This window comes from Pleurodeles waltl, chromosome 12 (genome assembly GCF_031143425.1).
Source record: "Pleurodeles waltl isolate 20211129_DDA chromosome 12, aPleWal1.hap1.20221129, whole genome shotgun sequence".
Lineage (NCBI taxonomy): Eukaryota > Metazoa > Chordata > Amphibia > Caudata > Salamandridae > Pleurodeles > Pleurodeles waltl.
The window spans coordinates 34,431,288-34,457,556 of record NC_090451.1 but is presented as its reverse complement, the minus strand read 5'-3'; the positions used below and the strand labels follow the sequence as shown (position 1 = coordinate 34,457,556).

Below are 26,269 nucleotides of genomic sequence, written 5' to 3'. Positions count from 1 at the left end.
AAAAAACGGAAGTACTGAAGAGTGGAAAGAGAGGAGGGAAGTATGGGGTTAGATGGAAAGAGAGAGGTAGAGAGAGAGAGAAAGAAAGATGGAACGAGGGGAGCTGGGCAGCAGAAGAGGTGAAAAAGGGAGAGAGAGGGGGAGGGAAGGAGAGAAAGCACAAAATATAGAGACGGCAGAGACAGAAAGAGTTCAAGTGGCAAAGGAGAGGGAGGAAGAGAAGTGATGGACAGAGTGAGACAGAGTGGGACAGAAGGAGAGAGTGGAGAGACGGATACAAGAGGTAAGAGAGGAACTAGGAGGAAGAAGTGAAGAAGAGGTAGAGAAGTGGAGAGATGAACATATACAGGGGAGTAAAGGAAGAGAGGGCAGAGAGATGTGAAGTGAGAACAAGGAGGAGAGGCGTAGCAACAGCAGATGAAGGAGGGAGTGCGAGAATAGGAGAGTACTAGAAACAGCGAGACAGAGGAGGAAAGGGCCAGAGAGGAGTCTCATGGAGCAGTGCATGGAGAGAGCGTGGGTTAACAAGAAAGTAAACAGAACAAGTGCGACACAGCAAGACACATAGAGCCGGGTGGACAGAGATTGCAGAGTCAGCGGGCAGAAAGACACAAATGCCTATGGGGACACCATCGGTCAAATGTAGGGTTGGTACTTAGGGGGGGTGAAAAGTGAAGGGCTACTTTAATATGTATTTAGAAGTTCCACAACCCCATCTACCTCTTCATCCATGTGGCAGCATGGAGTGTTTCAGCCGACAGTCCAGGCAGTATTTGGGTGGCAAGGCCTCTCTCTGGGCTCCTTCTCTTATGACTGTCCTTGAACCACCAGAGACCAGGTCGAAGGCTGGCGCACCCCGACTGTCCTCCAGAAGCGCCCTGAAGCCCAGGCGGCTAGTATCTAATGAGGTTCTGGTCCAAAGAGTTCCAGAGTCTTGGACTCTAAACTGCCCAGGCCCGTCCGCGTGGACATTGGCTTGTTGGATGACCCGATGAGATGTGTCAGACCAAGGGGTGCTTGGGTCCCTGGCTTGTTTCCAAGGGCTCTCTGGATGAGTAGAGCACTTGGAAAGCCATCCTTGAGTCCACCGAGACCCAGTTAAGCTCTTTCAATGCTGGGGTCACTTGGGCGCTATGGTTTTAGGTCCATACTTGCTTCTTGCCGCTGGTCTTTGCAACTGATCTGTTAGTCTTCTGGTACGAGAGGGTAGAACAGGTGCCACTGTCTTCGTGGCCCTGGAAATGAGGGATGGCTAGGAGATGAGGCTAAGCGTGGATGCAGGTGCTTCCCCTGATTCATTTCCGTAGTTTATTTAAAGCGCCTGGAGGTAGCAGAAGCGTGATATGCAGCACTATAAAACATACATTATATTACTATTAGTATTATTACATTTTATACAGTGTCAGGCACTGAGGATTTCCAAAAACTGTGCCCTTTTTATTTTTTGTTTAAATATTATTGTTGGTATTTGGAATGACAGAGCTCTCTGTGTCCTCTGTTTTCATTCCACAAATCTCCACCCTGTGTGTATAAACAGCGTCTTGTGCCACATTTCAGTATTGTGATTTGCTTCCTGCCTGAATCACAGATGAGTCACTCTGTCCATGTTTGTGGCTTGCCCTTAACAAGGTGTCCCTGGCACAGACGCGCCAGCCCGTGCGCCGGATTACCGAATATGTGCTATTCGTGGCGCTGGCGCAAACCCGCTGGCGGAACCCTGCCCTCTTTTCAAACCGAGACCGGTCCTCTTCCAGAGAAAGATGGAGCCCTGCCTTTAACCAATGCGCTCTCCCCGGGACAGGCACACACCATCTGAGATCCTGCCTACACTGATGACAACACATCTTTTACTATAACTGGGTGCACCGTCCCTATAGGAGCTGGATGCACCAAGAGAAGGGTGTGCTGGTTCCACAATCCAAAACAGTGCAAAGGCTAGAAAATTTGCTCTCAGCTGTTTCCAGCTGCTGATGTGCCTTTTACAGCAGGCGACTGCCCCTGTCTTCCTTTCAAGTGGGGTGGAGATGCCCCAGAGCCACAGGAGTATCTCACTGTTCTTGCCTGATGCTCACGACAGTTTCCTTCCCTCTTTACCCATCCTCGTCTGTAGTACGCCATGGCCAAAAAAGCAAAGTTTTTCCTAATTTTCAAGGGGCCATGCCTCTGTCTAAATGAGGAAATATGACTTTGTTATCAGTAGGGGTGGGCATAACTCAGGTAATTCAATGTAGTATAATCATGTGGAACTACCTAAGAATTCCATGAGATTCTGCATAATTATAAGAGAAGAGTAATTCTGCATTTAGCACTATTTCTTAGCATAAAAATGCCACCTCATGTCCAAAAGTGGTGAGAAAATGCATTTTGCTTAACTAAATAGCACCAAATGCAACAGAACCTGAACAGCCACTCGTGCTTGCTAAATGTGCTCGTGGGGTATGATTCTACCTCAACGTACTCCTGGCATTTAGCGCGATCCTCTGAGGGAAAAATGCTCCCCACGCTTAATGAATGTGCATTTTAATTATGTGGACAAAGGTAATCATGTTAATATCAGTAATTCTGCACCAAACAGTAACTCAGAATTACCAAAATTACATTGATTACTCAGACGTAATTGAAATTCAGTCCAGGCTTAGTTATTGCCCCAGCAGTCATTGTACACCTACACAATCTGTGAAACAAAAGAGATTGTACAAGCTTCTGTCAGGACTTTCTGCAATGCCAAAGTGCCCCGTGGGTGCAAAAAGTGAGTACAATCGCCCTTTGTGCCCCAAAGGGACTTTATGTAACCCAGCTTCAATGTATCAATGTTACATCACAGTCAGTCCCTTTCACTCCGAAAGCACAGACACTACAGAGCCCCTTGTGGAAATGAAGGAAAATGCAGGATCTATCCATGACCTTAGATAATGCTATACCTAGAGTAGCCATATGGTGTCGCTTTTGCACCATTATCGGCATGTGGCATGTGTGGTAAGCACATACACTACAGAGGCCTTCTAAACCTCAGGCAGTCAAATAAACGGACCCATAGTGTATTACTGATGCATCGGTACGTTTCCTCCCACCCATCCTCTGGGAAACCAACCAATCTCTTCCTCCCACCTACCCAACATCCTTACCCGCTTGGTTAGCTGTGTATCCATCATGAAATTGTGAACATGTTTTTCGGCTTTGGTCAGCTCCAACTTCCTGGCAACAACAGCCACCACAAGAGCTGTACAGCCGGCACCCTGTGGCAAAGCAAAACATAAAAACACACAACAGTGATGTTTGAGGAACTGTATGCAAACCAATCAGAACCAGTCACCAGTACTCATACATCACATTGGGGTGGGTCAGGAAAAAACAGAGAACATTATGGTGTGGCAGCCACAGGTCTGGGGTGCAGGTAGGTTTCCGTAATCTGTGCCTCCCTTTCCCTCTTAAGAGGAAGAGGAATACAAATGGAGGCCTAAAAAGGGAAATTGGAACCGCATAGGCTCCCAAAACAAAAATAAAGTGAAATATGGATGATGGAAGGCTAAATCAGGGAATTTAGAACTATGGCTGGAGCTCAAATCAGGAAATGTGGAACTGTAGAAAAGGATCAATTCACTCAAAGATGGGCAGATGGATAGGGGACAAACAAGGAAAATTGGAAATGTGAATTGAGTTTGAACATTAAAATCTGATGTGAGGTTATGAATGACATGAGAAAGGAGGTTAAGGATAGATGGTCAAGCCAGGATACTGGGAGCTTCTACAAGGGCCCAACCAGGGAATGGTATAACTTCAATATGTTGCATGAATTTTATCAGAGCTAACAAAAATATTAATGTAATGCATCATCGTGACCAATGCATTAAATCTGGAGATAAGATTAGTATATATGTATTAGGCGACGTAGTCAATGTGATGTAACTGTAGGTCGGTATTAACAACCTCCATATAGTATCGTACAATCATGAAAACTACGGCTCAAGGGGTCGGAATAAACACTATCTATTGAGAGAGATCAAACAGGGACATTGGCAACAAGTAATAGATGAAAACAGTGAAATGAAAACTACAGATGAAGATAAAACCTGCAAATGATGGAGGTTATATAGGGAAACTGAGAACCTACAGAGAGCTCAAATAAGTACAATTTGGAGCCTAAAATGTTTCCACCAAGGAACATCAAAGTCAGACTAAAGGTGCAGCTAGAAAAAAAGAATATCAGCTGGATATCAACAGGGAGAATTATACTGTATACAGAAATCCAGACAAGAAGCAGCTATACAGCTGGAGTTCCATCAGGAATATAAAAAGGCTCGGTGGGAGGCAAAAGAAAAAAATTATGAAAATGCTACCCAATGACTTGATCTCGTGCTCTCTTGTTTTGTGTGTCAATGTTTCTCCCTTTGGAGGTGGTAACCGTGCACACAAGCTTTTGTTTCAATGAAGATGACTGTGGACATGGGCTCACAAGGTTGCAGTACGGTCCTCGATAGGGTGGAGTGGGTAATGTAGCGTTCTGCTGAGGAGAGTGGGAATAGGTAGAGGTTTGCGGAGAGGGGACGGGATGAACCTGAAATTATTTCATTGGTAAGAACAGACGCACATGGGCTACAACACTGCACCACCCATCCTTCAACCCAGCTTACCATGATTCCTGTCAGCAAGCAGACGCCCTTGCCGCAGTAGGTGTGCGGCACCATGTCTCCGTAACCGATGGAGAGAAATGTGATTGAAATCAACCACATGGCCCCCAGGAAATTGCTGGTGACTTCCTGCTTATCATGGTACCTGCCAGGGCCAAAGAGAGGAAAACAGCACCAGTCAAAGTTGTGGGTCACCATTTTAGGATCCACCGCCAGGCATTCACCCGCATCCCAGCGTGACAGTCGTGTGGATTTGCAAGAGGGGCCAGTGTCCTCTCGTTATGCATGTTCAACAGGCAGCGCGACTCCAGCCCCGGACAAACCTTCCTGCATATGGCCAGGCACCTTACATGCACCATGCATCGGCTCAACTTGCAATTTATTGCATTCTATTGCAGCCAGCAATTCCCATTTGAATTTGTCGTTACAGGCCCTGCAGCGTACACCCACATAATCAGACAACTAATAAACTTTCTTACATATATTCTCCACTACAACTATTCTTAAACTGTTTCAAAAGTGTGAGACCTTGTATTGAAAATGTGTAAGGGGACTGGCTCACTTTTCAGCATCAGAATTAACTCAAATAGATGCTATTTTTTACTGTGTATTATTCTGTGGAAAGCAGAGAGAGAGGCAAACAAGTCTTCTGGTTCCTGGTAAGTCCCAGTAAAGACTGCAAGATTTCTCTAATTACGCATTAAAGTCAGTAGATCAGGATTCTCATGCTAGATATACCCCTAGGGTATTAGGTTTGTAGATTAAAACCATGCAAAAGCTAGTTTTTTGTCAACTTTGTGACTTAATTTCAAAACTTTGGTTATTTCCTCAAAAATAATATTTCTACAACAGTAGGGTTTATATAAAACTACTTCCACAAAAAAATTACAGCAAAATTTTGCAGGATCTCTCTGCTGCTTATAAAGATTTTCAAATGTGGCATGCATTGAAATCTTTGTAAATTGTGAAGTTTGTCATCTTTGCAACACTTTGCCAGTGAAATTGGTATTTCTGACACCCCTATGCTAGATCCCAAAACGCATACTTTCAGGAAATGTACCTACAGCCAAAGATATAGGGGGTCATTCTGACCCCGGCGGGCAGCGGGAGCCGCCCGCCTGGAGGGAACCGCCAGAAGACCGTACCGCGGTCAAAAGACCGCGGCGGTCATTCTGGGTTTCCCACTGGGCTGGCGGGCGACCGCCAAAAGGCCGCCCGCCAGCCCAGTGGGAAACAGCCCTCCATGAGGATGCCGGCTCCGAATGGAGCCGGCGGAGTGGAGGGTGTGCGACGGGTGCAGTGGCACCCGTCGCGTATTTCAGTGTCTGCAATGCAGACACTGAAATACAAAGTGGGGCCCTCTTACGGGGGCCCCAGCAGTGCCCATGCCATTGGCATGGGCACTGCTGGGGCCCCCAGTGGCCCCACGACACCCCTCACCGCCATCCTGTTCCTGGCGGGCGGAACCGCCAGGAACAGGATGGCGGTGAGGGGGTCGGAATCCCCCATGGCGGCGCAGCAAGCTGCGCTGCCATGGGGGATTCCCAGGGCAGCGGAAAACCGGCGGGAGACCGCCGGTTTTCCTCTTCTGACCGCGGCCGAACCGCCGCGGTCAGAATGCCCAAGGGAGCACCGCCAGCCTGTTGGCGGTGCTCCCGCGGTCCCCGGCCCTGGCGGTATTTACCGCCAGGGTCGGAATGACCCCCATAATCAGGTGTTAGAACCCTTGTTTGGATCTTTAATGGTCAATTCATTATTTTCAACATATGTCCCGTTTCTGCAGATTGTACTCTGGAATATCAGGTACAAGAATATCGTGGCACAGTAGTTTCATTGGTAAAATAATGAGGGACAAAACTTTGAAAGGTAGGTGTATGTAAGCAGGTATAGATGGACTATTTTTTACTCCACATCTGCGTACCTTGAAGATATGTCTATATTGCCAAAGTACAAATACCTGAAGTTAGGTATAGAAAATCTATACATACTTAGCTTTCGATATTTGGCCCCTCGATTATCTGTCTGTGATATCAGTGTCCCACAATATTCTGGAGTTGATTTTTAGGATCCGTGCCCCCTCTGCCGTGCCAAGGATTTAAAGGGGACGCAGGACCAGGTGATTGGATGGGCCAAATTTAGTGAGAACTAATTTCTACCCAGTGCTCGACCTCCAACTAGTGGCTGGATGTACAGATAGACTGGTCGCGAGTAGCAGGTACAACTTGCGTGTTAACTACTTGAAAGCTCTCGCTGAGTTTGCAAGGGGATTTTGGTACAAAGCTTGCACCTCAAAATCTTCAATTAGAGGAGTAATAATTGGGCAGGTTGCTGTTTGCAACCCTCTGAGATGCTCCCCCGCCGCAGGGATCGTTCCCAGGGAAGAACAGAAGACCACCATCCCTGTGTTTGCATTCCCAAACATGATTCTTTTTTAAAACAGCCAATGTATTTTATCGAAACAGATACTGCTGCATAAAAAACATACTTCCCATTTGGAAACGTTTTTCCGAAACACTAATGAGGTTTAGTAAATGGTCAAATTTTGTTTTGCAGCACAAAACTGTGTGATTTTGCGAATTGTGGGGTTTCTGGCTACAAAATCCTTTAAAACGTCTGCCATCCGACCACCCTAAGTAATTCACCCTGGATTTCAGCCTTTACTCTAGTCTCACCTCTTTGTTAGTGGATGGCTTCTTTGGCGCGCCCTTTGTCTGCAGCCGACTTCTATAGTGTATCTTTTTTATTTTCTAACTCTATCCAGACTTTGTTGTTAGTTGATAACTCTTTAGGAAAACAGTAAAACTTTTTTCAGATGATATAAATCAATGTTCATGCTAAATAGACAATTGTTGCCAACATTGGACACTGCCCCCCCCCCCCCCCCTAACGTCCCTTCCAAATAATCATTCCAAATTATAATGTATTGTATTATTATTATATAATATTGAAAAGCTTCAGCACTTGATCCTATGATGTGCCCTTTAGCATGTCTACTTCATGATTCTCAAAATAAACCTTTTCCTATTATTATTAATATTGTGTTCACAGGTTATTACTTTTTTATACTATTTCTTAATTTCCATGGAGTTCTACTTCGCAGAAACTACTTTACAAGCAAGGGAATGTTTTTGTTCACGCTGTGGCCCATAGATTATCCCTTATCTTCTTGCCCAGTTTTCAAGTGGTCACCCCATAAGTTCTGTGGGACTGTATTGGCTCTCGCTTGGTACTAAGATTCACAAGCACTGAATGGTGAGCAGGAGACAAAATAGAGAGCATTTATCTTACAAGGGAGTAAGGTTTTCATATTGTCAGTGAGGTGCTACACATGGGACAGCGAATAGGTGAGTGAGCGAGTGAATACATGTATGTAAAGCACTTTATAGAGCTAACTATCTCTAGGTCAAATAGTGAACAACACATATTCTCCCCCCTGTTAAGTGAAGCAACTATCTACACACAGCAAGCTAAACTCATAAAAGATTAAAACAGTATTATACTGAAATAACATACGCAGTGTTAATTAAAAAGCAATTGTATTTACTAAGAGAAATGAATGAGAGGGCCTGACAAAGGCTGGGCTAAAACAAAAAATGTGCTGAAACATGTCAATGTTCCTAATCTTGATCACAGTATCTGGAAGGGTTTCTGTGGCAGGAGCGATAGGCCTTGGATGTACTCGAGAGGGTGCCTCAACAGGGTGGGCTGACTGTCACTGTGACCTGGTGGCCCTCTGGTGTTTGGGGCTCTAGGTCAGAAGTTTAAACCCGCAGAGCCAGCACATGCTCTGTGTGATCCTGGTGCCTCCACTGACTCCAAACAGTCAGGTGGAACCGCATGCTTGGCGAGGGGGGACCTCCACTATTTTACAGAGGTGCTCCCTCTCTGCCAAAGTCTAAATAGGGCCAAAAGTTTGCAAAATATCTTTTGAAAAAAATACCTCTTTCGAAAATTTGGGATGATGCACAAAGCCATTTGCATGTGTACGTTCAACTTACACGTGCAAGCGTTTGATTTATGAGTGCAAATTCATATTTACCTTCAATAAAAGGCGAATTAGCAACTGTAATTGGAGAGTCAGAACTTCCCATGGGCCCTCCTGGAAGTCTGTGACTCTCTCAGCTTTCCGTGGATGCTTCTGGAAACTCGTGACTGTCTCTGCTTCCTAGGAGTAGTCATGAAAGATCTGGTACCAACATATCATTGTCAGGATATCGTCTGACATAAATTCTATATCCAACATATTGTTTAGAATCAATTGCCAAATTGGAGTCACTATAAGAAAATCTACATTTCTTTGGAACAATATTTTTGTAAACAATTGTTAGGACATAGCATTTATGCCAAACGTTATTTCTACACACTATGGGGGTTATTACAACTTTGGAGGAGGTGTTAATCCGTCCCAAAAGTGACGGTAAAGTGACGGATATACCACCAGCCGTATTACGAGTCCATTATATCCTATGAAACTCGTAATACGGCTGGTGGTATATCCGTCACTTTTGGGACGGATTAACACCTCCTCCAAAGTTGTAATAACCCCCTATGTTATGATATACGACCTCTTGAAACCTTCTAGAATGCCTAAATAATATGAAATTTACTCCAAATTTAGGATGAAATCTACAGAAGTAAATTTGCAATTGTTTTTAGGATATTTTCAGATAATCGGGCACATTCAAGCTCAAGTTTTGTGAAGTCCATTAGAAATGTGTGCATGACTAGCCTTCACATATGAACCTCGAGGCCTGAACCCACAACATGCCATGTGCATACATCTTCACATCAACACTACCCTCGGCTAAAGATCAAATATTGCGAAATGATAAAAACCAGCAGATACCGACTGATATAGCCTGCAAAGTGAAAACGTTCTACCTAAATAAGTCTTCATAACATCCCAGCCCTTGTCCTATCTCACCTCAACAGAGGCAACACTGTACTCGCTACTGTCCTAGAATGATCACATGTGAACGCCCAGATGTTTGCTCCTCACCGGGCTGTCTGACAGAATGAGGGACCCAGGACATTTAACAGAGTGTCTTCCACCCTGGAAGAAATTGATTGTGTTGCGGTATCAGCCGACCTCACCTCCAGTGTCCGCCACATCACTGACAAACCTACAAAATCGTTTACTTCACCATGCTTGACAAGCAAGATGTCTGGTGGGAAAAATAAGACCTGCAGCGGCAGGTCATCGGACTTGAGACAAAAGTTGTGGAAAAGAGAGACAGAGACAGTCTCATGAGATGCACCAAGGATCTAGCACTCACTCCGACTGACCACGCTGGGCTCCGAGACTCCAGAAGGGAAAGGTAACTATGCCTCATCGGCTGGTTCTCCTCTAGACGATAGACTGCCATCTAGAACCCCCTCTGGTCCACCTTCAGTGACTCCCTCTGCTCTCCTATTCCCTCACCTCTACACTCCTTCTCTTCAGTCCACCTGTGTACATCACTCCACTGCTCTGTAGGTAAGTATGTACCTCCAGGCCCTATCATTTGGAACACGTAACTTTGTTTCAGACCAACCACGCCCCATATTGGGGTTTACCCTACTGTAAGCTCTCTTGTCCAGTACATTCTGTGGTCAACATGTCGGACAGACAATAAGTTCACTGCAGCTCTCGCGTGGGATTGTGGCCACCTTAATATCGTGCAACCTCTCGCCCCCTGACGCCTAGTGTAGACTGTAAAGAACCAAATACAAGCTGTAAGCAGACAGGCATTTGGATGTAGGCTTTTCCATTACCCATCACGGATTGACTCAGGAGTCCAGGTCCATGGCCTTCACTGCGTTTAAGGACTAGTGCACTAACTTAGAAATGCTAACCCCAATCAAATACAATTGCCTTCATTTAACCCATTAATTCTCCTCCAATTTCAATCCTGCTCAGGAACCATTGTATTCCCAGAATTCTCTTGCACTCAGACAAGCTTTTATAGAAAAAGTATAGAGTGGGTACAGGATAAACTTTTCGCTAGGGTTGGGCCAATTTAGGAAAATGAATTGATCACAACTTAGTGCAGTTGTCAGTAAAAGGTTCTCAAGATTTGCTGAATGATGGTTTAAAAAAAAATTGAACGGCCACTTCACCAACCTAGAGGGTCAGGGAACACAGAAAGAAAGTGTCAGGTCCAAAGCATATCCCTGGAGTCCCATAAGGTGGCAGGGACAGGGCAAAGTTAGACTATCAGGGGTCGGGCAAACTCAGGGTACTTTACACTTCGACACAGAATTGACCACACACGCCTGTTTGAATGTAGACCGGGGTGGTTAGAAACACCCACACCCTGCTTGTCGTCTGATTCTGTACTCTTTGCCTGTCGAAAACCCGATAGACCCTTACAGTAAATCCTGTCGCAGAACAGTGATCATGGTCGCCAACTGTTGTTGGATTCACAACCCTTTTGCAGAATTTGGGATTCGTTTTGGCAGTACAGTTGGAATTCCTCATGCATTTAGGGACATTTGACATGCCTCTTCGGCTACGTCACGGCTCGAAAGCCACTTTTCTGTGCAATTGCACGTTTATTTCACAGACTTTACTCACTATTGTAATGGGCCAAGAGTGGAATCAGGGATCACATCAGGAACTGGACCTGGTAATTCTGTGTCCAGATTGATGTCTCGATTATTTCATCAATGGAGAGAACTCAACCCTACATAACAGGGGAGTTTGAGAAGGGAAGTGCTTTAAAACTGTTGTGTTTCTTCTTTAGGTTGTGTCCTGGGGGGGTCATTGGGTACATTTCAAGTAGATACATTGAAAGCTATTCTTTTTGGGAGGACGGTGAGATGTTTTGCCTTCTTGAGAATTTAGAGTCGTATTCACGATATTGGGGTTTTATTACATGTGTCGAGTATTTTCGGAGTATTTTTTCATCCTTTTTAGTGTAGTGCTAGTATAGTGATGTCATTGGGGAAAAGGTAGGGCGACGCCACTTAATGCAATGTCCATGAATTCGCTGGGGATGAAGCAGGCCAGTTCTTTTCTCCTCATCTCAATCACCTCAAGGAATGGTGCCAGAGACGACTGGCGCACATTGCCGGACGCACACCTCTCTAGGACCAACCCCAAACCCACCAGTGATGGAACTGCTGGTGATTTGTGCAAAAGCAGTGAATATGATGACCCTTGGCATGCATGGAGTCTGGTAGTGAGAAAGGATACTGAGGCATCATGTCAGGAGTTTAACTGCAAAATGTCCAGAGAAGGTTCAAGAGCCACTTACCAAGACCCTTTGTGATCATCTGATGGCCATTGACTTCGATAAGGGGGGGAATGGCGATTGTGGAGGACGACGGTGTGGGGGATCGCCAGAAGCTGGATCGCAACTCCCCGAAGGGGTAGAGCTCCCAGGTCATAAGACACGTGCGGGTAGTTGTCATAGAGTGGTTTAACATTTCTCGGCTTTAGTACACACCTTCCCGGCATCCATATTTCATTGAGTTGGCTTCCCAGTTCACCCACTTGGTGTTCTGCATATTTGTTTCTCCTGTTCAGTTCCCTTGTGGTCCCTACCCTGTCTTCTTGTTTGCTGAAGTCTGTCTTATTTGTTTCTTTAGAGCTGACCAGGAGCTACGCGGTGGCTGATGCTCGGGTGTCCCGGGGAGCGTCTCTGGTATCCAGGTGGACGCTGGCTCTCATGCCCACAACATGTACCCAGGACTAAGCTAAGTGTTTGCTTGGAAGTAAAGTTTACACATTCGGCCACTGCTACTTTGTCTCACCATCCGTCTCTACTTGTATGAACATAGACCCTCCTCCATTTGATACCAGTGTGAGGGTTGCTTGGTTAGCAGTAGTCCATAGACGTGGCAGAAGTTTGCCATATCAGAATATTTACCCCAATCCAAGGTCAGGTGTTAGCATCTCTCAGCTACAACCAGCAAGAGCTCCTGTGTCTCTCCCCCTCGCTCCCAATGTTCCCTGTGTTCCCTCCTTCTCCGCAAGAGGTTACTGCGCAGTGGATGGTACCAGGGGCTCTCATCAAGTCCAACTTTCTACATAAGCTTGACAGATAGACACATTTAGGAGTCTTTTTGGTTTTGTGGACTTTTGCACCTACTATAAAGCTGTGGATGTGTTGCTGTGCCAAACTCATGGTTCTTCCCAAACCATGTGGATATGGGAAGCTCCTAGGTTTCCACAAGCCGAGTCTCTGTCGGCTTTGGTACCTCAACCCTTGCCCCGGCAGTTCATCCACCATGGACCTCAAGGTCATACTGGTGATTGTCTCTCCCAATTTAGGGTGGGGTGATTATCAGTCATTTCCCTGTCCAGGACCATTGTGAAAGTCACTGCAGTCCCTGCTACTAAAATTACGCAGTGCCCCAATCACAGAAAGAAAACTCTTAAACATTGGGCCACTGTTAATTTGTTCTGCATGAATGAACTTCTGCTTTGTGAGGATGAAAGGCTGAGTGGACCCACTGCAATATGAACCTTTGGCTTGGAAATCAAACACTGATACCCGTAGCGGATGCATTACTCCCGAAAGCCTCCAGACCTGGTGCTTTACCCAGTGAGTACATAAAACATGGCACCTCCTCAGCAAAGGATCAGTGCACTCAATGGAGCTCCTTCTGATGGCGCAGAAATCCCCCCCACCTGGCAGCTGGGGAGCTCTAAATCTAGCGGGTGACCCTCCCCATGAGTGGAGGCCAGGGCTTCACTGACCTGGTGGACAAACTTAAAATGTGCCCCAGGGACACTATTAGGAGCAGCCAGGGTTGAAGTTTCTAGCTCTGGTTTCCTGTTTGGTAGCTCGTGAATAGCCTTTAATACTTCAGGGCTCTGTGGTGATGAAGGAAGTAAGTCCAGCTCTCAGAGAACAGTTTACTTTCTACGGTGTTCACCTCTTACCCTCCTCTTAACCGCTCATCTGCCAATAGGAGGCAACTGGAGGGAAGGGAAAGCCTAAGTGGTCAACTTTGTGATGTCATCAACAAGATCTGGGTGTAATTCAAGCCAACCAATGACAATAATGTACAACAATCAGGATGTAAATGCATCAACCAATCATCTCATCAACGTGTGATGTCATCATTCATTGTACGATGATGATTGGTTCAGTGAAAACAAACATGACCCACAGTACCCGGAAGTATAAAAATATGTCAAACCCCTTTCAAAAGCATTCGGTGTTAATTTAGACTGAATAAGTTCAATAAGTAACATTTTTGAGCGCTGATTTCGAGTTGTAGTTCTTGTAATGGATAATAATGTAAATCCAGATGTTATGAAATGAAGACTAAAACCATCAGTTCTGTGTCCCAACATCAACAACACAACCCTCTTTCAAGCACTTTCCGCTAATACCGCTGGACTGGAGATAGCATAATAATGAATCCAGTCATGTGATTATACATTTAAGCAATGGGCATGAAGAAATATAAGTATTAACATATTTTCTCTAAAACATTTTTTTTTTTTAAATTAAAGACAAAATGTTGACAAAGCTGAAAACTATTTGAGGTCGAAATTTTTTCTATAGGAACAAAAATAGGTTGAATATTTTTGAGCTAGAAATTATTACATATATTTCTTTTCCTGCCTTAAATATTTTAGTGATTATTCCGGTATGATGTAGGATTTGATCTTGGCTGAATAAAACAAAGCTTCAAAGTGAGGGTCTCTTGGAGCGCCACATCAAAGGCCCCAAAATACAGACGATCACCCCATAAGAGGCAGCAGAGAGAAAGAAACACAGTGGAAATATGCAGTACCGTTGCAGCCCTGGTGACTATTCCAGTACGTTCATTTGCAACATCGTTTGCAAACTGCATGCAACAAAATAAAAACATCCATTAAACCATTCCTTCAACAGAAATTCAAATCCGTTTCAAGCATTGTGAGGCTTGGAATTTAAGATGGCTGCCTCCCCCGCCCCGCGAAAAAGTTCATTCTGGAAGCTACGCTTTGCTGTGTCCTGACAAGTGATGCTGCGCACTCCCTAAACCCAAGCAGACCGCTGGCTGCGGGGAGGGCTGCGGGAACCTTCAGTTACTGGGCGTGGAACCTCTGTGGGGTTGTGATTGGCCGAGGAAAAGGGAGGAGTGGAGAGGGAGGAGCTATGTGCTCACTATTATATCGCCCCCTGGCAGCGAGACGGTGATAATGCGCTTATGACATGCTGACCGGGAGCCTTGAGCTGCAGTCCACTGACTCACCAATCCACATGTTCATTTTGTAAAGACCCTTTAGGCAGTTATTGTTCATTTATACCCTACATACCACATGCCCCACTTCCTCGTCACTGGTGACGCGCTGCGCTATTATTTCTCAGCATTTACCAATGAAATATTCTATTCTCGTACTGAACCATAACAACGAGTTCACCCCTTTTTACCTCTATCGACTATAAATAATCTCCAGGCGTTTGTTTAAATGCAGTAAACCCCAAGATGTTAACCCTTCCTTCTAGGGCAACGGTCTTTGAATGCTTTATCGCTGCTGTCATTGGAAAACAGAGCTTTCATGGGGTGTCCCCCAGTAGACGAGGACATTTTCTCACAATTATGCTATCAAATGTTCAATGCAGAAAACAAGCTGAGGCATTTTATGGGCTTCGTGGCACACACTCTAACAAATATAGGGCCTTGTTATGAGTTCGGAGGATGGTCTTGGCCATCAGCCGAAATTCCGATGGGGAGAATGCCGCCATAGTGGCAGTCTCCTCGCTGGGCCCACTGTGTGTTTCCCGCTAGGTCGGTGGGCAGAAACCAGAGTTTCCGCATGCCAGCCTAACGGAAAACACCATACAGCATTGACACCGGCTCGTAATTGAGCCGGCGTAGTACTGTAGGATGCAGGGTGCACCAGCACCCTGGCAATGTTCACTGTCTGCAAACAGCAGACAGTGAACATTGCAAGGGTGCTGGCCTGGGGGGGGGGCTGTATTGCCCATGCCAAGTGCATAGGCAGTGCGGTGCCCCCCTGGGGCCACCTGAACCTGTTCTATGCCAGCCTTTTCATGGCCTGTATTACCACTATGAAATCTCTGGCGGAGAACAACGTCATAATCAGTGCTGCCCTGGCGGATTAGGACTGCCACGACCACCAGACCGCTGGGATGACTAATCCTGGCGGTCCGTTCGGAACTGCCAAAGTCATAATATGGCGTTCGGGCAGCCACATTTGGCGGTGGTCTGAATGCCACCACCATTTGTAATGAGGCCCTTAGACACAAGAGACCGCCAGACTCGTAATGAGGCCCTTAGACACATCTGATTTGGAGCAGTAATTTTCAAGATTTCACACTACATGTTTGCAGAGTTAACCATAGCAAGCAAGTCATACAAGTCATACTGTTTAAGTGGCAACCAGGGGTAATGGGACATATTAAAAGAATTTTCCAAAAGCAATTTTCTGCCTTACAGTTTTATTACAATAAGTCCCATAAGCGCCATTGGAAACATTCTGTAACAAAACAGACAAAGGGGGTTATTCTAACTTTGGAGGAGTGTTAATCCATTCCAAAAGTGACGGTAAAGTGACGGATATACCACCAGCCGTATTACGAGTTCCATAGGATATAATGGACTCGTAATACGGCTGGTGGTAAATCCGTCACTTTTCCGTCACTTTTGGGACGGATTAACACCTCCTCCAAAGTTAGAATAACCCCCTAAATGTATAAGGAACTTATAGGGCATCAACAAGCATAATTACAAAATCTGATATTTCTTTTTGTTTTTGCCTTTTCGTTTGCGTCATTTCCAGAACTAGCTTGCAACTGGACCCATGTCATGTGTGACATCACCAACCAGTCCTGACATTTTAGCCAAAAGCCCCCTCAAGCTGGATTTTTTCAGTCCATCTTTATAATGTTCCGTGTAAAGCTACAACGCAGCTCCAGGGCTGGCTGCAGGCCTTGCCCAAAAATAAGACCACTTGGCATTTCTGAACGTATTTAGCAATTCAAACATTGAATTATGTTCAGTTTCCCTTTAAAAACCCCATTTAATGCATGCTGAAAACATGATATTGGCAGTGCTGGCACTCTCAAAGTGTCCACAATTGTATACTTGTATTAGAAGTTCTGGTGACATTTTGGTTATTTTTGAGCCTTCTGACCCCCCACTGATACTCATTCCCAACCAGGAAATGCATGTCCCCCGCATCATTTCATCCCCACCAGGCAGGTTTGTCCAACAGGTTGAAGACCTCTGTTGTAGGGATTGGGCTTCCAAAAACTGCTCTTCTCACACCAGCTTAGTTCTAACTTATCCCCAACTTTAAACCAGTTACGTTTTAGATCACAGCCTACCTGACAGTGGCTGTCTGGTTTGCAAAAGACATACTGGGGACATTCAGACAGCTGACCTATGAATGCATTCTGGGCGTTGCTTGCCATTGGTTTGTGGTTTGTAACTCACATTTTCTTACTTTCCATTTGCAGGCTTTATTTGTTTAAGGCTGTCCAGCTTGAGTTCCTACCTTATTTACAGTATCCTTCCAGTGCTCCCTTTCTGTAAACAGACCTGTAAATCTTGTTCTTATCTGTCACATTTGCTGTGCATTCAAAGACCGAGGTCAAATGTCAGGCGCTGTCTTCAGAGGGTGCTTGTTTACTTTTCTTTCTGACTTCAGATTGACTCCAGCAGGATTTATGTGACAATCTTGCCGGATATTGGGGGCAGGAACGAGTTTTTTTTCTAGCTCATGACAACATCTAAATGAACTGTGTAAGTATTTCAGAATATATCAGAATTAGGAAACAAATTAAGCACATTTTCTGTTATTTCTCTAGTGTGCTGGAGACAAATACTTTAACATGATCAAAATAAATAATTACACTAGGTGATGCAATTTCTACACATTTTCGTCTGTGCACTGCATAGTGTTTTTTTAGTAAAACTGTCTGTGCAAACGTAATGGTCATTTCAATTGAAAATGTGTTGTCCGTAATGGCAGTGTGTTATCACACCATACGTACTCCACTCTATGCCACTCCGCTGTACTCTGCACTCTATGCGACTTCACTCTTATGTGAAACAAACTACTCTACGCCACTGCACTCTGCCCTGCACCTCTCCACTCTATGCAACTTCACTCTAATGTGAAAGAATCTACTCTACGCCACTGCACTCTGCTCTGCACTTCTCCAGTCTACACCACTGCCCTCTATAGCGCTATAGTCTAGTCTGCACCACTCTGCGCTGCACTAATCTATGCCATTGCTCTCTGTGCCACTCGGCTGTACTCTGTGCACTGCCCTCTGCGCCACTCAACTCTGTGCCACTCCAATCTGCGTCGCTCTACGCCACTCCGCATTATGGCATTACACTCTATGCCACTCTACTCTACTCTGCGCCACTCTAATCTACACCACTGCATTCTACGATGCTGCATTGTACGCTGCTGAATTCAATGCCACTGCATTCTACGCCACCATACTCTGCAACACTTTACACCAGTCCACTTTACTCTATGCCACTCTAGTGTATGCCACACTACGTGATGCCACACAATGCCACTCCAATACACACACTCTCTGCCACTCCACTCTACAACTCTCTACGCCACTCCACTCTGCGCCACTCCACGACACTGTGTTCTACCCCACTTACTTGTAGCCATGCTGAACAGCAGCCACGCTGGGGAACAACATGACTAAAACACATTGGCAAAGCGAACAGTTTTTGCATAGGCAAGACGTATTGTCTTTGCCACTGCTTGTTTCCTTACTGGTAGGGTCAAAACCGTGTAGAACACCAAACCTTTTCAGAAGTGTGGTCTCAGTCAAATTAGTAAGAAATGTTCCCAGTCAGAGCCAGTAGAAGTAAGGACGGCAGAAATTCAGCGCCTGGTAATTCTACGGGTCACCACTGGGCACAAAACGGTGACAGTACATACGTGAGATCTGCAGGCGCAGTTCACTGACACTTGGGGTTACCCTTCCCCCACCCCCAATTACAGCTTCAATTAACCCACACAAAGGGCAATACATCAGGACTGCCAGCCTGCAAAACGCGAATAATACATTTCAAATTCAAAGAACAGGACTTTGTTTGAAACAAGTCCAAATAAAACGAAATCAAATTGAAAAAACAATCAACTTAAATTGAAGTGTTTGATAAGAAAAATAAAATGCATACTCGGTTGCTTCGGTGCATTGCAGCTTTGGAAGCTCGGGGACCTCGGTGGGGGAGCTAGAAGCGAGGGGAGTTTAGAAGCAAGAGACCGAGGCGCCGAGGGGGGACACGCAGTACGAGTCCGCAGCAGAGGTTGGACTCTATAACCTGCCTGCCCTGGACACACAATCACAAAAGGATCTGCTTCGGTATGCCCTATGTGTGCCCACGCCTGCTCCCGGGGAGGGGGCGCGGGCCAGAACCATTTGATAAGTTGGGGAACACCCACAAATGTACTTCTTTGCAGTTATCCCCACATTTCCAGGCCCCGCTCCCACTCTGGAAAAACTCTGAGGTTTACTCCTGCCAAGGCTAAGTTATCCTGCAGGCAGGAAATAGGAAGGGAACGGAAGTCAGATGTTGCCAGTGGAGTGACTGCGTCATGTGAGCAGTGATGTCACTGCTTCCCCCACTGATGATGTCACAGGATTAGTTAATGCCGCGGTATTTTTGATGTCTCGTTAGTTACAAAGCTCACAGAACCTGGGAGGACGGGGGTTCGCGTCTCCTTCCCTACAACGCTCGCGGTATTTACTGCGTGGCTGACAACTTTCATATTAATTTGGCAGTTGCTCGTGGAACACATTCCCTTATTTTTAAATGCTCTGCTCTGGCATCTCTGTTGCTCTGTCAACATTAACTTCCAACTTTTAATTATGGCAATTAACTATTGATGTTAAAGTTTTGTAAGTGAATTACAACGGCTACTTATTCACTTTGTAATGTGACAACAAACGAAGGATTGGAATGTGGCCCAGAGTATTTAACCAGAGCCCAAGATGACTTCGAACATCCCGCCCAATGCATTTCATTATTCTCAGTCAGTAGCTGTCAGTGTGAGGGAGTGCTAAACACGGGCCCGTAGCTCCCTGCATCAAGGGCCTCAAGCCGGGGGGTCCCTGGGAGGCTGAACCCGGGCTGGGGCTGCCTGTCCTCTGAGTCAGAGGAGGCCGGGCCGGCGGGACGCTATTGCACTCAAACCAAGGCTACTTTGTATATGGCACCGCGAGCAACAAAACGATGCACTGGAATGTGACCCAGAGTAAGCAGCGGAGGTTAATTCAGGCATTCCAGCCACCATTCTCAGCTCCTCTCTGTAACGAGGCAGTTAAGAGTATCTCTGTTTTTTAAACGCTTTCATGATCTCTTTGTCAAAGTCCTGCCTGTTGCCTAGTTGGGGTTGCACTATAGATTGGGGGGTGACACACTACTGCTACTGATTGGGTGAGTTCATGTTGTCATTAATGACAACACTCGGTATGTTTTAGCCCCGCCCACCCTGCAGAATGTGCCCCATTCACTCGGCACATAAATGTGTTACACGTTCAAAAGTAGGTTACCCAGAGGTATGAAGCTGAATCATCTGCCCTCATTTCCCCCTCTCCCGGCATGCCACTTTCCTCGAATTCTGCCCCAAATGTCTTCATCTAAGCCCTGACTCGACATAGTGTCATTGACTTATGCTGTCTAATGACATACTAGAGCAACTCCCTGGCCTCTGCCCCCTCCCGGTGCGGATGAAGGCGACAGCAATGCTGGTGATGGCTCAGAGGTCACTTTTACCCAAGAATTAATTCCGGTAACAAACGTCACTTCCTGTGAACCCACATTGCCACAGGACAGTCTGTGTGAAGCTGCAACGGCTTCCGCGGCAAGCTCCGTTCTTTCTTCACAAGTTCACAGCTTCCTGAAGCTTGCAAATGGTTCAAAGATTTAAAAAAATATGGAAAACAATGTAACATAAGCTTTTTTTTTTTTTTTTTTCGCAAAACTCTTTGCAGAGCGCCACACATGTAGGGAAATTTCTGGCAAAGAAATGTTAATGGAGGAAAATCCTTCTACAAAAACTTTTTCTGCGACTTTTACCCGAAGGATTTTGTCTATCCCTATTTAAAACTGTATTGCAGAAGAGTTTTGTAGGCATGTTTAATAGGCTCTGAGTCCAATATTTTCCATCAAAACAAAACCTTTCTGTTCATCGCATCCTCCTGTCGGGGAAGGGGGTGCGGGGTTTTCAGGAGGAGGCTTGGGTGGAACTCTGTTGAATTACAGAAAAACTCTGCGAGATTCTGGGGAATTCCACCAACGGGCGGAAAACATTCAGCTCTTGCTGCTAGCACATTAATTTAGCGTTGGTATAATGAGCAGGGTTGAAAATCAGCGTGAACAGCACCATGCGTTGCGCAAGGGCGCGCGGCCATTCAAGTTGATTTTGCTGCCGCTCGAGCAGAAAATCTACTCGAGCTGCAGCAAATCTACTCAAACTTCTGTCCACCGGCCGCTTGTGAACACAACCGACTGCCTGCATTAGAAAATCCCTCTAGGGGACACCAAATCTTACTTTCACTTGCCAGCTCACATATCCTGGAGCCTCGCGGAAGAGACATTCTGCCACGCGGTGACTGGTGGAATTTAGCCAGAACTCTGGGTTAAAGAGTAAGGCGAGTGGACAAAATTCCACCAATTCCTCAGGCAGAATGGAACATTACGCCCACCCTTAGTCAAGGGGTGACCTCAGTGAAAATGGAACTGTACTTTTAAAATGAAAATTGATCAGAATGTACTGTTGAGTGAACATTTGAAAGCTGACCAAGAGTGTAAGGGCAGAATATGCTACAATGAATCTGGGCTTTGTGAATGGACCGCGCCAATGAAAAGTTCCATGGTGGTTTGTTTGAATGCTGCCACTCTCTACGTGTATGTCACTCAACGGAGATGTGTCCTGCCCACAGGATGTCTCGCCTATTGAGGGCGGGACTTCCTGCGACTGTGAAACAGCTGGAAAAAGCAGCATGGCATGGTGGAAGACGAGACAGAGGTGTGGCCTCGGGTGTGTAGGAGGGGAGGGAGAGGAAGTTACGATCCCTGATGGGAGTGCAGAAAAGGGTTGTAGGAGGAAGCATGCTAAGAAGTCAGTGGACAGTCACAGGATGGTGGGGGCAAGCATTAGGTGGAGATAGCTGCGAGGTGGCATATGTCCACCCACTTCTAGGGCAACCAGGCGTTCAGTCCCGGATTTCCACCAGCTGTCCCGGCAGATTTCAGAACATTTCACTCATTGCCCACTACTGACAAGAAGTGTTGATGGTGGCCTCTTTGCGAAGATGCTCGTTGCATAAATACCATAGAAAAGGTCAAAGGATTCCTGGGAAAAGGCAGAGGGGTGGGAGAGAACATTGCCGGTAAACATCGGCCCCCTGCCACAGTCTTAGGTGTATATGTCTGGCTCCTCAGGTGATTTGTTTCCTGGAGCACATGCAATCCCGGAGTCATGTGTGGGAGGAAGAGGCGCATGAACCCACTGAGATCTGCAAGTCCGTTGTACTGAAGGTGGCAGATGTGATGGAGACCCCAGGGGCACTGCTGAGAAAGTGAGACTGAAGGCCACACCCTGTCTCTGGCAGCAGCCATGGCTGGTTCCAGGGGCCCCTGGGTTGTGCTTAATTTGAACCAGTGGTTTCCGGTACTCTGCACTGGCACTTAATTGTCAACACCAGCACTTATGACAGTCTGCCACATGGTGGTGCTGTCTACCTAATTTAGAGGTGATCACAACAACAGTTGTTTTTGTAATTCAATGTACATTAAAATGACCCAAGCCATGAGAGAGAAAGCGAGGGTGAGAGAGACATGGTGAGGGGAGAGAGGTAGAGCAACATTGAGAGAAAGAGGGAGAGACTAACCAAATGGAGGGAGAGAGAGACAGACACACAGAGGGAAGGCAAAAGAGACAAGCGAGGAGGGAGAGATAGTGGGCAATTGAGAGAAAGGGGGAGACTAGAAAAGAAAGAACGAGAGAGTAAGGAAATGAGAGAGAGAAGAGTCTGTGTGTGAGAAAGAGAAAAAAAGTGAGTTTAAGAGAGAGAGAGAGAGTGGTAGTGAGGGAGAGGGGGGAAAGAAGAGGCAGAGTGGTTGTGTGAGAGAGAAGGGCGGGTGTGAGAGACAATTAGAAAAGATAAAGTAAGAGCGAGCGAGACAGAGTGGAGCGAGAAGAGTGAAAGCACAAGACAGAATGAAAGAACTTGAGACAGAGAAAGAGGGGGCAGGGTGTGTGTTTGTGAGTGAGAGGCCAATAGCGGGCAGGGTGCCAGCAGGGAAAGACCAGAGGAGACCGAAAGTGAGACTTAAGAAAAACAACCATTGTCAAAGCTGATAGGCCTGATGTTTGGCACCAGTGCTGTGCAGCATGGCTAGACTGAAAAGAAAGCCTTTGACCTGGTGGTACGTGTAATTTTGCAGGCGCGAGTACCTGTGCATATCTTCAAAATTATGTGACATTTTTTTCTGTTTTCTTACCAATCTAAGTTGAACTGATAACTAAAAAGAAAAAAAACTGTTTTTTTAAAAAAAATAAAAAGCACGTGTGGCAAGCGAAAAGATTGTGGAAGCAACACGGAGTTGCGGAAACAACACTGGAACGGGGTTGTGGAAACAACACAGGGCATGGGTGGGAGGGAAGGAGGAACGGATGAGAGAAACGTGAGGTGGGTGGGGAAGAATCACATGGGTGAGCAGGCAAGAGGGAGTAGAGGGTTGGGCAGGAGATGCAACAGGCGGGACAGGGGGGTGCGGGGGGGAAGCAACACAGAAGGCGCGGATGGGGGAGCATTGAGCGACGGAGCAATGTGGAGCAGGCGGGGAGAAGCCCACAAGCGAGAAAGCAACGAGCGGGAAGTACACGACGGCGAGTGCAGTACGCAGTAGTCGTGGAGAGACACATGGCTGACCAAGAGTAACATGGAGTGCAGCGGGAGAGACGCACACAAGGGAGCCATCTGCAGTAAAGCATGCACTCTCACGGAGTGCTTGACAAAAACAAAAAAGTAGTGCTTGAAAAGCAAGCAGTGGAAGCACAGAAGCCAGCCAACCAGAAATAATGGTCAAGAGGAAATGCTTCATGGGGGGGATAAAAACAAGGCTGACAAGCTGGGAGAAGAAAGAGAAGCAGGGAAATGAGTGTGAGAGGACAGCCAACCAATGGCAGGGATTGGTGTGCTCCAAGCCCCTGGGTGTCCTCCGTATGCTCACAATATGTCTCGCAATAGACAGAGCACGTGCTTTCTAGTAGGCTCGACCTAAAATGAACCAGCCAACCTTAAGTGAAGTCAGCGTGGGGCGGGGGTGTTGAGCATAATAGCTGGGGAGAGAAAGAAGACATTGGGGTCAAAGAGAAGGGGACATTTCTCTCGCATTGATCTACAACTTGACTGTGGATGTTGGCAAAAGACGCCCACAGTGCTTGAGATACGTCAGCAGCTCCTTGGTACCACCTCAGTATACTGAGCACCCACTTCTTAGAAGCCCCTTTACCCCCAGCAGTCCTGGGGCGCGGGTTATCACTTCCAAGGAGACCCCCACAAGTAATGTGTTATATTTCCGTAAAACTATGTTTGACTCTGGACTTAGGGCCAGATGTACGAAAGGATTTTACCCATTCTGTGTCTGAGGGAAAAAGCTTTCGTACATATGGCCCTTAGAGTCATAGACCGTAGATTACCAACACCCAAAAGTGACGTGAAAGCTCCCGCCGCCGTTTGCACCATTTCTAACCAGCTGCCCCCAAGTCCTGAGAATACTGGTGCTCTCTACTTCTGAAAAAATACAAATGCTTTTGATTCTGAGCCCTGCTCCTAACACATGCACGTGCACATTAAATCATCACTCCCCCCCCCCCAAGGACGCCCGAAGATGTTTGTTGTTTGCTCTCAAAGCTGCGTGTGTCAAGCTGATGCATGCCTCCCCCAAGGGCCCTGGCTTTGCACCATCTGCAGTAGTTGTACTAGGGGTCTCACCGCTGGAGCAACCTCTGGAAGCTCACGATGAAGGCGGGGGGGTAAAGTACCTTAGTGTTTTTCCTTGCACAACATATGCAATTTCTGGCTTCTATGAAAATTATTGCAGAAGGAATGCTTGTGCGTGAAAATTGCGAGCACCCTTTGTCAAATGATTTTCATTTGCTCATGAGCGAAAAAATATGTGACACACTGCTTAATTTGTAAATAAAAACGTGCCGGTGCTCAAAGCCCTCCTCTTAAACACGCGGCTGCTGCAATTAAATGTGCGAGCACAGAATACTAAGGCAACGTAATCCTGAAGCCACCTAAGACCTCTTTAATCCATTTACAGCCACTCCCTGTCCATTCAGCTCACTATTGCAGATTTCTGCGTTCTCCATTTGTGGCTTTTTTTCATTTTTCTCTTCCTCCGCCTTTCCCATGTGTGTCGTTTGCTAGCAGTAAATGCTTCAGGCAGAAACAAAAGTGCTGGCCCTAAAAAAAAGTGCTGGTGCCCGCACCGGAAACAACAAGCACAAATTAAGCACTGATGTGACATAGTCTTTCCCTGTGACTGTGTTCTGTCATGTCCGTCAATCACCACTGAGGTGTGTACTCCCGTACAAAAGGCTTGCGAGATGCTTATGTGCAACCAGTGTTTGCAAGTCAAGCAATGAACACTGGTGCAGTGCATCCCGCCATGGCACACAGTACCCGGAAGACTTTTTTGCTTGAACCAAGTCTCGCACGAGTTAAACAGTCGGATTAGGGATTTGTAAAGCGCACTACTAACCCGCGAGGGTCTCAAGGCGTAAGCCATGCTCAAGAAATTACGCAAAATACAAATGACACAATTTTTAGGCTTTACGCAAGCTTATACTAGTGTGAAAGAAATGCTGCCCAACCTTGGTTGAACCCAAAACTTCCTGACTTCGCACTTTGAGGTCAATCAGACGCACAAATGTGCTTACAAGACAAGGTGCAGCAAGGGCTTTGCAGACAGATCACAAGAATGAGTCCTCTGCCCTTTCTTCACTCAGAATCAAAACATGTGGTTAAAATTGATATGGGCATCGGGAAAAGCCACAGGGACGAATGAAACAACGCACAAACACCCCCTCCCAACCTCCCTTGCCCTGCAGGTATTTTCAAAACCCCACTATACATAAATGTTAAAGAACTGGTAACAATGTGTCTTGGATAAGCAAAGTCTAGTCCTGACTGTCCAGCCAGGGCATTGGAGCACACTCGTTTTAGGGTCGAGCCTGCAAGTGCATGTGCTAGCCCATGCGTCTCGCGTGCAAGAGTCTGCTGTGTTCAGTATGGGGCGTGGAGCCCGCCTGTCGCTCACCATTTGTTGGTTTGCGTGGCACTCTTCTTTACAGCCTCGTAATTAGTCAAGGCACGTCTGGCATCACTTCCGTTCCTCTGTGTGGTGCAGGGACCAAGCACTGATTAATTCAACTTAATTAGTGTCCGTCCACTGTTACCGATATGATCGAGGTACTATTTGTTGTTTTTAACTTCGAGTGCCCCGCAAACAGAAGGCTTGTGACTGGCAAAAATGTCCCCGCCAGAAACCAAATTGCAAAGTTTTATTTTTTAAAGCTAATTTTATTTTATTTTGCCAAGTAGTCTTTTCTCAGTTTCTTCTCAAGTTTTCTTTTGTTTTTGTTCGTGGGGCCTGTTGTTAAAAGATGACAATTTACTTGTTCCAAATAT

At 46.2% G+C, this 26,269-nt stretch overlaps 1 protein-coding gene across 2 annotated transcripts in view; it reads right to left on the bottom strand.

The window, feature by feature from the left end:
• KCNN1 (potassium calcium-activated channel subfamily N member 1) overlaps positions 1-26,269 on the bottom strand; it is a 214,374-nt gene that overhangs the window by 40,819 nt on the left and 147,286 nt on the right. For both annotated transcript variants that reach the window (XM_069217046.1, XM_069217047.1), the window contains exons 5-6: positions 4,632-4,773; positions 3,126-3,236 (exon numbers count right to left, since the gene is read on the bottom strand). In XM_069217046.1, coding sequence (XP_069073147.1) covers positions 3,126-3,236; positions 4,632-4,773 — 253 coding nt within the window. The remainder of the gene's footprint in view (positions 1-3,125; positions 3,237-4,631; positions 4,774-26,269) is intronic.